The 12,881-nt window shown below is 49.8% G+C and overlaps 1 protein-coding gene across 2 annotated transcripts in view; it reads right to left on the bottom strand.

The window, feature by feature from the left end:
* LOC128706624 (RNA-splicing ligase RtcB homolog) overlaps positions 1 to 12,881 on the bottom strand; it is a 78,023-nt gene that overhangs the window by 21,463 nt on the left and 43,679 nt on the right. For both annotated transcript variants that reach the window (XM_070092252.1, XM_070092254.1), the window contains exons 8-9: positions 4,482 to 4,657; positions 3,429 to 3,563 (exon numbers count right to left, since the gene is read on the bottom strand). In XM_070092252.1, the coding sequence (XP_069948353.1) occupies positions 3,429 to 3,563; positions 4,482 to 4,657 (311 nt within the window). The remainder of the gene's footprint in view (positions 1 to 3,428; positions 3,564 to 4,481; positions 4,658 to 12,881) is intronic.

Raw genomic sequence — 12,881 nt, 5'->3', positions numbered from 1 at the left:
TAAAAGTCCTTTGGGGGTTGGGGTTGTGGGGAGGATTTTGGAAGAGTTTGGGGAGGAGGACAAGAAAAAACTAACCACTGATGAGTTGGGTAGGGGTCAACTTTAAGAGCAAGGGAAAAAGACCTGGGGAAACTTTGGGTTTAGAGGAGGGGGGAGGGGAAAAATTTAAGAAAAGGCCCCAATACAAAAAATAAAGGAAATCTGTGCAAAGTGGCTTAAAATGCAAAACCCTTTATGGATAAAATCACCCCCAAAAGGGCCCTTGGTCGTCTGGGACTAATTTCACTTAAATGTTTGGGAAAAACTTTTGGGGAAAGGGTAAAGGAACGGGGGGTACAGGGGCCCCTATGGAAGATATCTGGGAAAAAAGCCCCGTGACCCGAAGCTGGCCCTAGTGGCATTAAAAAAAGAAGGGAAGTAACCCCAGAAAAGGACTTACTAAACACTAACACACCCTCTCCCCTCCTCCCATCCCATCAATCATCACCAGATCTTCAATAAAAGTAAGTGTCATGTAAGTGTGCATGCCTTTTTCAGTTTGTGTGTATTAAAATTAATATTTCATGTGGTAAAAAAAATTTTTTTTTCATACTTTTGGGTGTCTTGCACGGATTAATTTTATTTCCATTATTTCTTATGGGGAAAATTCATTCACATAACGATTATTTCGCATAACAATTACCCCTCTTGCACGGATTAAAATCGTTAACCGGGGATCCACTGTATATGCTTCTAGACTGTTGTATTCTGAGCACCTCTGCAAAAACAGTGATAATGTGCGAGTGTGGTGAAAGTGTTGAATGATGATGAAAGTATTTTCTTTTTGGGGATTTTCTTTCTTTTTTGGGTCACCCTGCCTCGGTGGGAGACAGCCGACTTGTTAAAAAAAAAAAAAAAATGTATGTATGTATGTACATGTATGTACATGTATGTGTTGTAGGTAGTAGGTTAGTAGACAGCAACCGCCCAAGGAGTACCGGTACTACCGTCCTGCCAAGTGAGTGTAAAACTAAAGCCTGTAATTGTTTTACACGATGGTAGGATTGCTGGTGTCTTTTTTCTGTCTCTTAACCCCTTCAGGGTCCAAGACCCAAATCTGAAGTGGTGCCTCAGTGTCCAAGAATTTTCCAAAAAAAAAATTTGTTATTTTTTCTTATGAAATGGTAGAGAATCTTTTTGTGAAGGTAATAAAACAAAAAGTGAGAAATTTGATGGAAAACTGACGAAACTATGCTCTCGCGAATTTTGATGTGTCAGCGATATTTACGAATCGGCGATTTTGCCGACTTTGACTCCCATTTTAGGCCAATTACATTATTCCAGTCAACCAAATTCTTAGCTATTTCACTAGTATTACTTCTATTCTATCGATTGAGCACAAGAAATCGCCAAGTCAACTGTTTCAACTACAAATTAAAGTGATCGGAAATTGTTAATTTGGCCAATTTAACACAAAGTTCAAAATATTCCAATTTCAAAATAGGGTCCAGAATAAACAATGTAGGTATTCCTGGAACTAAACTAACATTTCCTCTGTTCATTAGTTACGTTTTGAAGCTTTACAAATAAATTCCATTTTTATTTTTTATTCACATAATGAATTTTTATTCACACCAAAAAATAGAAGATTTACTGTTATGAAATACTGTAATAATTGTATAAATATCATCACCATATTTGTGAATGCATTAGACCCACCAGCTGGCGTGTATTAGACGTGTGAGGTCGTTTGTTTACTCTCGAATATCGGCAAAAATTTAACATTTCTGCTAATTTGAGCTAAGTTTCAAGCCATTTCCAGTGCTAAAACCAATCAAAATCATCTCTATTTCTGTAATATGTCTTCCATTCTATCAAATGAGACCAAGAAATCGCAAATACAACTATAAAAAACATACGAAAAAACACTGCAAAGTCGCTGTTTTAATCGAAAAATCATGATTTCAGTTTTTTTTCTCTCATTATACACAGTGTGCTGCAGGATCTGTTTTATGTGGTGCACACATACCACATAGATGCATTCTCTCATATCTAGGCCCAAATGTACCACTCACAGTTTATCAGAGTGACCTAAGCTCATGACGTAGATCTACGGTTTGGACCCTGAACGTAAAGCCGTAGATCTACGGGATGGACCCTGAAAGGGTTAAACATGCAAGATTTCAGGTACATCTTGCTACTTCTACTTACACTTAGGTCACACTACACTTGCATGTACAAGCATATATATATACACACACCCCTCTGGGTTTTCTATTTTCTTTCTAGTTCTTGTTCTTGTTTATTTCCTCTTATCTCCATGGGGAAGTGCAACAGAATTCTTCCTCCGTAAGCCATGCGTGTTGTAAGAGACGACTAAAATGCCGGGAGCAAGGGCCTAGTAACCCCTTCTCCTGTATAAATTACTAAATTTAAAAAGAGAAACTTTCATTTTTCTTTTTGGGCCACCCTGCCTTGGTGGGATACGGCCAGTTTGTTGAAAAAAAAAAATGTATGTGTAGTGTGACCAAAGTTTAAGTAACAGAAGAAAAATATACCTGTTATCTTTTGTGTTTAGAAGACAGAAAAAATACACCAGCACTTGTACCATGGTTTAGTAGTACATAAGTTGTTATTTGGAAAGTGGAGGTGCAATTTAGGAAGGATGTGGAAGATTAAGTTATCAAGAATATGTCTAAGATAGATGGAAGGTGGTGTAGCATATGTGCATGTTTGTGTGTGCATTTCAGAATAAAAGTAAAAGATTGTTTTGAGATTTGATATCAGTAATATAGTATTCACAAAAGTCAGGAACATTATAGAGTTCTGGAGGTGAGAAGTAAAATGTTCACACTTTAAGGTGAATGATAATGTTGTGGTAAATCCACTAAATCCATTGAGAATATTTTCTAAATATTGTAACTTCATAGACCAGTTTTGACAGAGCCAAATCAAAAAGTTAAGTTGACTTAAATACCATATGATTAATAACATTACTAGTAAAGCGGAAAAAAGTAATGCTACATTTGATCATAAAAGTAACAACGCACTTGTAACTATTCATGTGTGGGCTGCCAGCTATCTCCTAAATGCAGGCCACAAAGAATATACAAGTCTAAAATGGAAAGTCACACTGCATACTAACAGTCATGCACTCACTGTATGAATTTGTTCCCTGTATTTCACCATTTACAGAATAAACTTTTATGAAGTGGACAATCATAAAGTATGACTGGCTTACCTATACTTTTCACATTTAGCAAAAATTCCAGCAGTTGCTCTAGTACTACTGTATATACTGTAATAACACACTTACAAGCTGAAATATCAACCCTAACAAAGTGCAAAAATGAAAGCTACTCTCCAAGCATATTGAGCAAGCAACTCTAGCCTTTGTGGCCAATCCTATACATGAAAACTGATAAAAGTTGAACTTATCTGACCTTTACCTTTCTATGTACAAGCAGAGTGCGAAGTTTTCCATCTACCCAGTGTTGTTCAATTTTGGCAATATTGTGAGACACGTCATAGATAACATGCATGTCTAGGTCATCGGGACTCAACTGGAACTGCTTGGCAAATGCCTAAAATAATTATTAGTCAGAATGTATTCTTTAAACTAGAGAAAACAAGTACAGGTATGTCACAAAAAAAAAAAAAAAAACATACAAAATACAACTTGTCCTTCAGCCTCACTCTGGTATGCCCCTTCCTCCACTGAAGAAATAAGCAATTACTACATTATGATAGTAACTGTAGCAGGGATAATGAGGGAAGTGAAGACAAATACGACGACACTTGGAAGAGAAAAATCTAGCAATTATTTTTATCAACACTGCCTCCCACTGAGGTAAGGTGACCTGAAAAGAAACCTTTCACCATCACTCACATTCCATGTACATAGCATTAGAAGACAAAAAAAAAAAATATATATATATATAGTATATATTGCATATATTCCAAGTGGAGCAATGTTGAACTAAGCATTTTCCCATGTTTGAAGTGCTGAAGCATCTTTAAACACATCTAATATCATAAGAAACTAGTGCGCATGGTTAAACATTAACAGCAATTACATGACAAAAACAATCGTATCTTGGCATCAGTAAATTATAAAATGTAAATATTACTGGTGCATTTATGCCACTGTTACTGATAAATGATCATTTTTATATTTTGCCAACTTCAACACACCATAAAACTCAAAGTTTTAATCATATTCCATTCATTTAAATCTAATTCGATCCAGAAAAATACACTCCTTCATTCTGTAAGAATTATTTTTTTTTCAAAATCTTCCCCACACACAGGAATTTTTATTTGAGGGTATGCCACAGTTTAAGGGTAAAAGAATATTTTAGAAAGAATATTCTATTTGAAAATTCAAAACTTAGGGAACCTCTAGAAATGTAATCATCAGGAATTAGAGAGTTAAACAGTATATTATCTACAGTATTATTCATATCATTATTTTTTTAAATACGTACATTCTAACCTCTTACCTGACGACTTAAGAACGTCATTGAAGAGCGATTAACCCAAGCAAAGTTTGCTGCTGCAGACATAGACTTGAGGTAATCCTGGCCTTCTTTAGAGTGGATTCGAGCACAAGCTAACTGTCGATCATTTGTGTCTATATCATCTCGCTTCATTGCTTTTTCCATCGCAACAAGTGCATCTGAAAAAAAATTTATTGTTTATAAACTGACAAATTTACCTCACTACAAATAATTCAAAACATCCCCTAATAATTCTTACAAAGGTAATACTAGTACAGAGCTGAAGCTTTGGATAATGAGAAGGAATCTGAACAGTTTTAAAAAACAAAGTTATACCACAAGATTAATTAGAAGAGTTATTTCCACACACATACAACTAAGGTAAAGAAGCATCACTTGATGAAAGAATATATTAATAGTTTCATACCACAGTGTCCCAAGATGCAATAATACAGGGATGGCCTCAAACTTACCAACAACTTGCCTATTATAAGGTTTCCATTTATGTATGAGGCAGTCGTAGCCCAGACCTATTGGCCCATTAAAAAACGATAGTGATGTATGATGACCAATTATGTGTTATGTTTGTAACTGCAGACTGGCATTCATTAAATAATTATTTTCTCAATACAGTAGGTACCAGACTTATGATCAGGGTACTTTGGAACAGCTGTACAACTATTGCTAATACATGTAAACAAATTACTGTTTTCTCAATAAATTTATTACTATCGGCTATTTTTTCATGAAAAATTCATAATTTGCATATTCATTTTATAGCTGTATGGACAATTCTTGTTTGTTCTGTGATGACTGCTGAAAAACAGTCATTTAAAAATTATGATTTTAAAAAGGCAAAAAAACAGAAACTGGGTTTTGGATGCCCGAGTTTGTATGAAAAACTAAATTATTCTCAAAAAATTTTTTTTTAATATTTTGGATGTCTGAATGGATTAATTGGATTAATTTTTATGGGAAATTTTTTTTGTTTCGCATTTATTGTTTATCATCAGACTTTTTAACGGATTAACCAAAACCAACCACTGTATTTTCCGTGTTCACCAAATGCATTGATAATTTATGTTTATTTTATTGCGTGCACGTGTGGATAATTCATGTTTGGTAGAGACTGATCAGGAACTACTGATGTAAAAAATGAACATATTTGAGAGAGTCTATATAAGCAGTGTTTTGTTAGATACAATGGAAGAGAGTAAAGAAGTCACTGTTGCTACTGCCTGTGCAATGTTACGTCAAATGTGAGGGAGGGAAAGCAAGAAAGATGGAAGGAGATAAGGGAATAGGAGAGGAAGAATGGAGGAAGGAAAAGGGGGAGAGAGGGAGGGGGATAGGGAGAGAGAGAGAGGGAGAGGGAGGGGGGGGGGGAGAGGGGAGAGGGAGAGGGGGAGAGAGGGGGGGAGAGGCAGAGAGGGGAGGGAGAGGGGGAGGGAGAGAAGGGAGGGGGAGAGGGGAGAGGGGGAGGAGAGGGAGAGAGGGGAGGGGAGGGGGGGGAGAGGGGAGAGAGAGAGGGGAGAGAGAGAGGGGAGGAGAGAGGGGGGGAGAGAGAGGGGGGGGAGAGAGAGGGGAGAGAGGGGAGAGGGGGGAAGAGGGGGGGAGAGAGGGGGGGGAGGGGGGGGGAGAAGGGGGAGAGGGGGGGAGGAGGGGAGAGGGGGAGAGGGGGGGAGGGGGGAGAGAGAGGGGGGGGAGAGGGGGGGAGAGGGGGGAGAGAGAGGGGGGGAGAGAGAGGGGGAGAGGAGGGGAGAGAGGGGGAGAGAGGGGGGAGAGGGGGAGGGGGGAGAGGAGGGGGGAGGAGGGGGAGAGAGAGGGGGGGGGGGAGGGAGAGAGAGGGGGAGAGGGGGGGAGAGAGAGGGGGGGAGAGAGGGGGGAGAGGGGGGAGAGAGAGGGGAGAGAGGGGGGAGAGGAGGGGGGAGAGGGGGAGAGGGGAGGAGAGGGGGGAAGAGGAGGGGGAGAGAGAGGGAGAGAGAGGGGAGAGAGAGAGGGGGGGGAGAGAGAGAGGGGAGAGAAGGGGGGAGAGACGGGGAGAGAACGGGAGAGAGACGGGGAGAGAGACGGGGAGAGGACGGGGAGAGAGAAAGGGGGAGAGAGAAGGGGGGGAGAAAGGGGGGAGAGAAGGGGAGAGAGAAGGGGGGAGAGAAGGGGGGGAGAGAAGGGGGGGAGAGAAGGGGAGAGAGAAGGAGAGAGAAGGGGGGAGAGAAGGGGGAAGAGAAGGGGGGAGAGAAGGGGGAGAGAAGGGGGGAGAGAAGGGGGGGGGAGAAGGGGGGAGAGAAGGGGGGAAAAGGGGGGAGAGAAGGGGGGGAAAAGGGGGAAAGGGGGAGAGAGGGGGGGAGAGGGGGGAGACGGGGGAGAGACGGGGAGAGAGACGGGGAGAGAGACGGGGAGAGAGACGGGGAGAGAGACGGGGAGAGAGAAGGGGGGAGAGAGAAGGGGGAGAGAAGGGGGAGAGAGAAGGGGGGGAGAAGGGGAGAGAGAAGGGGGAGAGAAAGGGGGGAGAGAGGGGGGGAGAGAAGGGGGGGAGAGGGGGGGAGAGAGAAGGGGAGAGAAGGGGGAAGGAGGAGAGGGGAGAGAAGGGGAGAGAAGGGGGAGGGGAAGGGGGGGAGAGAAGGGGGAGAGGAAGGGGGGGAGACGGAGAGAGACGGGGGGGGAGAGGGGAGAGAGACGGGGGGAGGGCGGAAGAGAGAGGGGGAGACGGGGGGAGAGAGGGGGGGAGAGAGGGGGGGGAGAGACGGGGGGGAGACGGGAGAGAGACGGGGAGAGAGACGGGGGGAGAGGGGGGGAGAGACGGGGGAGAGAGGGGAGAGGGGGAGAGAGACGGGGAGAGAGACGGGGGGAGAAGGGGGAGACGGGGAGAGACGGGGAGAGAGACGGGGGGAGAGACGGGGAGGAGACGGGGGGAGAGAGGGGAGAGAGAGAGAGACGGGGGAGAGACGGGGAGGGAGGGGGAGGGGGGGAGAGAGACGGAGAGAGGGGGAGAGAGAAGGGGAGAGAGACGGGGAGAGAACAGGGGAGAGAGACAGGGGGAGAGAGGGGGGGGAGAGAGGGGAGAGAGAGACGGGGGAGACGGGGGAGAGACAGGGGAGAGACAGGGGAGAGAGACAGGGGGAGACAGGGGGGGAGAGAAAGAGAGAGGGGGAGAGGGGGGAGAGAGGGGGAGAGAGGGGGGAGAGAGGGGAAGAGAGAGGGGATAGAGGGGGAAGAGAGAGGGGAGAGGGGGGAGAGGGGGGAGAGAGGGGGGGGGGAGAGGGGAGAGAGGGGGGGAGAGGGGGAGAGAGGGGGGGGGAAAGGGGGAGGGGGGAGAGAGGGGGGGGAGGGGGGAGAGGGGGAGAGGGAGGGGGGAGAGACGAGGAGAGAGGGGAGAAGACGGGGGGGAGGAGGGGGGAGAGGGGGAGAAGACGGGGAGAGAAGGGGGGGGGAGAGGGGAGGGACGGGGGGAGAGAGGAGGGGAGAGAGAACGGGGAGAGAAGAGGGGGAGGAGACGGGGGGGAGAGACGGGGGAGAGAGGGGAGAGGAGGGGGAGAGAGAGGGGGGGAGGGGAAAGGGGAGGGGAGAGGGGGGGGGAGGTGGGAGAGAGGGGGGGGGAGGGGAGAGGGAGGGGGGGGAGAGAAGGGGAGAGGGGGAGAGAGGGGAGGGGGGGAGAGGGGAGAGAGAGGGGGGGAGAGAGGGGGGAGAGAGGGGAGAGAGGGGGAGAGAGGGGAGAGAGAGGGGGGGAGGAGGGAAGAGAGGGGAGAGAGGGGGGAAAAGGGGGAGGGGGAAGGAGGGGGAGAGAGAGGGGAGAGACAGGGGAGGAGAGGGGGGGAGAGAGGGGAGACAGGGGGGGAGACGGGGGGGGGGGAAAAGAGAGGGGGGAGAGGGGGGGGGGAGGGGAGAGAGAGGGGAGAGAGGGGGAGAGAGAGGGGGGAGAGAGGGGGGAGAGGGGGGGAGAGGGGGGGAGAGGGGGAGAGAGGGGGGGAAAAGGGGGGAGGGGGGAAAAAGGGGAGGGGGGAGAGGGGGAGGGGGGAGAGAGAGGGGGGAGAGGGGAGGGGAGAGGGGGGAGAGGGGGGGAGGGGGAGAGAGAGGGGGAGGAGAACAGGGGAGAGAGAGAAGGGGGGAGAGAGAGGAGAGAGGGGGGAGGGGGGGAAAAGAGACGGGGGGGGGGAACGGGGGGAGAGAGACGGGGAGAGAGACGGGGAGAGAGACGGGGAGGAGAGACGGGGGGAGAGAGACGGGGGGAGAGAGACGGGGAAAGAGGGGGGAGAGAGACGGGGAGAGACGGGGGGGAGATGGGGAGAGAGAGACGGGGAGAGAGAGGGCGGGGGGAGAGAGACGGGGAGAGAGGGGGGGAGAGAGACGGGGGAGAGAGAAGGGGGAGAGAGACGGGGAGACGGGGGAGAGAGGGGAGAGAGGAGGCCCAAAACCGGGTCCTGGTCTAGACAGACAAGGATCTGCCTGATGAACTATTCCACCTCTAAATCGACAGGATGGGACCACCTCTACTACTAGTTAAGAGAAGGGACTCTTTGCTGAACACTTTACCAAAATGTGTCCTGATCCAGAAAGACCCTCCTTGGCTAGCTGCAAGAACTGTGTCAATACTGTCAGTGGTGACAAAAAGGGAGCAGGAGGAAGGGCATTTCCTTCTTAAATCGTTTGGCCAAGAAAGGCCCAGGCCCAGACAAGTTGAGCTCCAAGATTGTGCAGATGTGCAGACCAGCTAGCAGCACTTTTAACTCGATCTTCAGCACTGCCTAGTACAGTGTAAATGGCCCTCTATGGAAAGAGGAAAATGTAGTCCCTGTTCACAAAAAGAAGAGCAGAGCAGAAATCAGCAACACAGACCAGTGTCACTCCTGTCAATCACTGAAAAGACCCTTTGAGACAATAATTCAAGAAAAATGACAGTTTTTTGACTACCACTCACTACTTTGTAACGTCAATATGGTTCAGGAAAGGTTACTCTGCTGCTGATTCCGTTGTTAAACCTCTCCACTAAGTGGCACCAGTCACTGGATGAATCCAAAGTCAGCTGTGTGGTAGCACTGGACATTGCTGGCGCTTTCGACTGGGTGTGGCACCAGGGCCTCTTAGCAAAACTTCAAGCACTGGGAAATGCAAGCTCTACACTGTCTCCTCAGTGATTACATTCACGCTAGATCTCTAAGTGTAGTTCTCAAGGGAACGGAATCAGCAAGACATCCTATTGGGGCAAGTGTTCCACAAGGAAGCGTGCTGGGACCATTGTTATGGTCCCAGCATGACCTTCATCTCATCCCAGAATCACATGCATATACAGACGACTGTACACTGACATTCACTTATCCAAGACAAGAAATGCCAGCTGCTCTAAGCTACATCAATCACCAGCTGAGAGCTTTTCAGCTTGGGGAAATAGATGGAAAACATTTGCACCTGAGAAAACGCAAATGATGATCGCCTCTAGGGACCATGATGGTAATGCTAGCAGAGTAAGGATGAATGGGATGTTGGCACCTGGAGAAGTTGATATCCTTGGGTAAATTAACTCCAAACAACCATGAAGACCATGGAAATCTTGGGAAACAAGGCAGCCAGGGAAAATTACAGCACTTCCTATCTCCGGGTCGCTTGACAGAGGGGTTTCAAGATTCTGCACGAGGCAGCGCGCCACACCTGAGTATGCTCCCTTCTTGGTTTGCCGCCTCTCATCTGCGACTGCTTGACAGAGTAGAGAATAGAGAAGTCGCCTCATCTCTCACCTGACCCATCCTGATAGGGTCTGTCATTTCAGCAGAGCCCCAACATAGGGGGGATGTAGCTGGCCTTACTGTTATGTACAAGGCCAATGTACCACACTTGGATCCACATCGAGGGCAGCATGAAAAAAGCTTTTATGCCACAAGACGGGGAGAAAGCAGCAACTTCACTCTGGCTGTACCTTCTCCAGAACAAACACCCATCTGACATCATAATACCCAGGATGACCTAGATGGAAACATTTTATGAAATGATGTCAACGAGATAAAAACCAGTTGATCAAAAAAAAATGCTGGCCCACAGATGGCCTCAACTTCATCCTGTTCCTACTTGTATGTCTCATAAAAATAAAAAAGCTTCAAATGAGCTGATGTAGGTAACAGCTCTTAGCTTGCAAATAAAGTTAGGAATCCTTAACTTGTAAATAGCTTGTCAATAAAGCAAGGGGTCTTAACCCTTTAAACCTGTGAAAAAAAAAAAAGGGGGGAAGGGGGAGAGGGGAGGGGGGAGAGGGGGGACAGAAAGGGAGGGGGGAGGGGGGAAAAGAGGGGGGAGGGGGGGAGAGGGGAGAGAGAGGACAGGGGGGAGGGAGGGGAGAGAGAGGGGGGAAAAGAGGGGGGAAAGAGGGGAAAAAAGGGGGGAAAAGAGGGGAAAGAGGGGGAAGGGGAAGAGAGGGGAGAAGGAGAGGGGAGAGGGGGGAGAGGGGAGAGGGGAGGAAGCGGGGGGAGGGAGAGGGGGAAGAGGGGGGAGAGGGGAGGAGGGGAGGGGGAGAGAGGGGGGAGAGGGGAGAGGGGGGGAGAGGGGGAGAGGGGGGGGGAGGGGGGGAGAGAGGGGGAAAGGGGAGAGAGAGGGGGGAGAGAGAGGGGGGAGAGAGGGGGGAGAGAGAGGGGGGAGAGGGGGAGAGGGGGGGGAGAGGGGGGGAGAGGGGAGAGGGGGGAGGGGGGAGAGGCTGAGGGGGGGAGAGGGGGGGAGAGAGGGGAGAGAGAGGGGAGAGAGGGGAGAGGGGGGGGAGGGGGAGGGGGAGAGGGGGGAAAGGAGAGGGGGAGAGGGGAGAGGGGGAGAGGGGGAAAGAGAGGGAGGAGAGGGAGGGGGGGGGAGGGAGGGGGGGGAGAGGGGGGGGGAGGGGAGGGGGGGAGAGGGGAGAGGGGAGAGGGGAGGGGAGAGAGGGGAGAGGGGGGAGAGGGGGGAGAGAGAGGGGGAGAGGGGGGGGAGAGAAGGGGAGAGAGGGGAGAGGGGAGGGGGAGAGAGGGGAGAGGGGGAGGGGGAGGGGGGGGAGGGGAGAGGAGGGGAGAGAGAGGGGAGAGAGGGGGGGAGGGGGAGAGGGGGGGGGGGGAGGGGGGGGGAAGAGGGGGGGAGGGAAAGGGGGGGAGAGGGGGGGGGGAGGGTGGGGGGGGGGAGAGAGGGGGGGGGGGGAGGGGGAGAGGGGGGGAGAGAGGGGGAGAGGGGGGGAAAAGAGGGAGGGGGGGGAGGGGGGAGAGAGGGGAGAGAGGGGAGGAGAGGGGGGAGAGAAGGAGAGGGGGGAAAAGGGAGAGGAAAGAGAGGGGAGAGGGGGGGGAGGGGGAAGAGAGAGGGGAGGAGGGAGGAGAGGGGAGAGAGAGAGGGGAGGAGGGGGGAGAGGGGGGAGGGGAGGGGGGAGAGGGGAGAGAGGGGAGAGGAGGGGAGAGAGGGGAAAAAGAGGGGGAGAGAGGAAGAGAGAGGGGGAAAAGAGAGGGGGAAAAGAGAGGGAAGAGAGAGGGGGGAAAAAGAGGGGGGAGAGGGGGGAGAGAGAGGGGAGGGGGGGGAGGGGGAGGAGAGAGGGGGGGGAGAGAGAGGGGAGGGGGGGGGAGAGAGAGGGGAAAAAGGGAAGAGAGAGGGGAGAGAGGGGAGAGAGAGGGGAAAGAGAGGGGGAGAGAGGGGGAGAGAGGGGGAAAAGAGAGGGGAGAGGAGGGGAAGAGAGAGGGGGAGAGAGAGGGGGAGAGGGGGGGGAGAGGGGAGAGAGAGAGGGGGAGAGAGGGGGGAGAGAGAGGGGGGGGGAGGGGGGGGAGGAGGGGGGGGGGGGAGAGAGGGGAGAGAGGGGGGAGAGAGGGGGAGAGAGGGGGAGAGGGGGGGAGAGAGGGGGAGAGAGAGGGAGAGAGAGGGGAGAGAGAGGGGGAGAGAGAGGGGAGAGAGAGGGGGAGAGAGAGGGGGAGAGAGGGGGAGAGAGAGGGGAAGAGAGGGGGAGAGGGAGGGGGGGGAGAGGGGGAGAGGAATAGGAGAGGAAGAATGAAGAAAAGAAGAGGAAGAGAGAGACTCATCCTAATACTGTACATTTTAAATTTCTTTAGAGGAAAATTAATGAAATTAAATACAAGTTATGGTGGTTGGTAAATGCATCTCTGATTATAACTTGTGTGCCTATGCAAAATAGGTTCAGAAATGCATTAATTGTAACTAAGGGTAAAGGCCCACTGTATTTTGGACCTCATGCATATCAGTGATCAATTTCCAGACTTATTCCACCCATGCAACCTAACCTTTGTCCAGGCCTCCTTGTTGATTACCTGCTCAACCAAGCTGTTTGAATATTTGCAATGATTGTTGCTGCAAATAAGTGATTTTAAAAAATTAACTTGTTTTACAGTGCTAATGTCAGAAGTCATAAATCTGGGCTCTACTGTGCAGTACAGATGTATGTACAGTGGAACCTCTACTTGCGAG

The sequence above is a fragment of the Cherax quadricarinatus genome, chromosome 3 (assembly GCF_038502225.1).
Source record: "Cherax quadricarinatus isolate ZL_2023a chromosome 3, ASM3850222v1, whole genome shotgun sequence".
NCBI classification, from domain to species: Eukaryota; Metazoa; Arthropoda; class Malacostraca; order Decapoda; family Parastacidae; genus Cherax; species Cherax quadricarinatus.
This window is presented reverse-complemented; position numbering and strand designations above follow the sequence as displayed.